This window comes from Struthio camelus, chromosome 38 (genome assembly GCF_040807025.1).
Source record: "Struthio camelus isolate bStrCam1 chromosome 38, bStrCam1.hap1, whole genome shotgun sequence".
NCBI lineage: Eukaryota > Metazoa > Chordata > Aves > Struthioniformes > Struthionidae > Struthio > Struthio camelus.
This window is the reverse complement of record NC_090979.1, coordinates 513873-515081: the sequence shown is the minus strand read 5'-3', so window position 1 is coordinate 515081 and position 1209 is coordinate 513873. Positions and strand designations below refer to the sequence as shown.

At 64.7% G+C, this 1209-nt stretch overlaps 1 protein-coding gene across 1 annotated transcript; it reads left to right on the top strand.

Annotated features, from left to right (window-relative positions):
- On the top strand, window positions 1-1200 carry LOC104147758 (non-structural maintenance of chromosomes element 3 homolog; the record flags this gene model as incomplete). The annotated part of the gene is given in 8 exon segments (XM_068924188.1): window positions 1-85; window positions 162-257; window positions 455-513; window positions 515-535; window positions 616-710; window positions 850-929; window positions 1023-1065; window positions 1134-1200. Coding segments are annotated over 8 exon segments (546 nt in total), but the record flags the coding sequence as incomplete, so codon positions are not given.
- Between the last annotated feature and the right edge of the window lie 9 nt (window positions 1201-1209).

The window sequence follows — 1209 nt, the reverse complement described above, 5'->3', positions numbered from 1 at the left end:
TCCGAGTCAAACGCAGACGCACAGCCAGGTGCAGAGGAATCTGGAGAGACGCTCCAGGAGCAAGTGGATCAGAAGGTAGGTGGAGGTAAGCCCCTGTCCTGTGCACCCCCACCCCACCGCCCCAGGGGAGCGTACGCCTCAGTTCCTCCGTTGCCACCCAGCTCTCGTCCCTCCTTCCTTCCTTGCCCGGCAGGTCAGTGAGCTGGTTCAGTTTCTGCTCGTGAAAGACCAGAAGAAGATCCCCATCAAGAGATCAGGTGAGTGGGGTGGGGGGGTGGGGGGGGATCCCTGTGCCCCTCCCAAAACTTTGGGGTGGGGGGGGATCCCTGTGCCCCTCCCAAAACTTTAGGGCTTCAGGAAGTCTCTGTAATCAGCGTTCCACTCGCATGGCTTTTCTTGACAAAAAGCCTCGGCGTCCTAGCTCCCCACAGTGACGCCCTCCTTTTCTCCCCAGATATTCTGAAGAAGGTCATCCGCGAGTACAAGGATGTCTACTCGGAGATCGTCAACCGGGGCAGGCAGGACCCTCCAGCAGGTGGGGCGCAGGCAGGGCTGGGGGCCAGTCCGAAGGGGGCACCCGGGCTTTTCCCCCCAGGTAACCCGGGCCTCCTGCAGGTGTTCGGGCTGCAGCTGGTGGAGATCGACACCAAGCACCACATCTACATCCTCATCAGCACCCTGCCCCGAGCTGAGGGGGAGAACCTGCGACAGTGAGGAGCAGGCGGGGCTCTGGGGAGGGGGTGGGGCCCAGGACACCTGGGCCCCCCGGTGGCTCTGGGGAGGGGCAGGGCCCCCCAGCGGGCTCCTGTCCCCTCTCTGGTGGGTGACACGCCTGTCTGGGTGCCACAGGGATGACCAGACGGCCAAGCTGGGCCTCCTCACCGTCATCCTCAGCTTCATCTTCATGAAAGGCAACTCTGCCAAGGATGGTAAGCCCCGCCCCCTTCACCTGGCCCCGCCCCCTTCACCTGGCCCCGCCCCCTTCACCTGGCCCCGCCCCCACCAACCACCCTCTCTTCCAGGCGCTGTGTGGGAGTTCCTGCGCCGGCTCCGCGTACACCCAGGGTAGGAGCAGGGGGATCAGGGCGAGCCCCGCTGCCACCACCACCCCCTTGACCTGTGCCTGTCTCCAGGGAGCGACACGAGGTCTTCGGGGACGTCAAGAAGCTGGTGACGGAGGAGTTCGTGCGGCAGAAGTGAGCGAGGGGG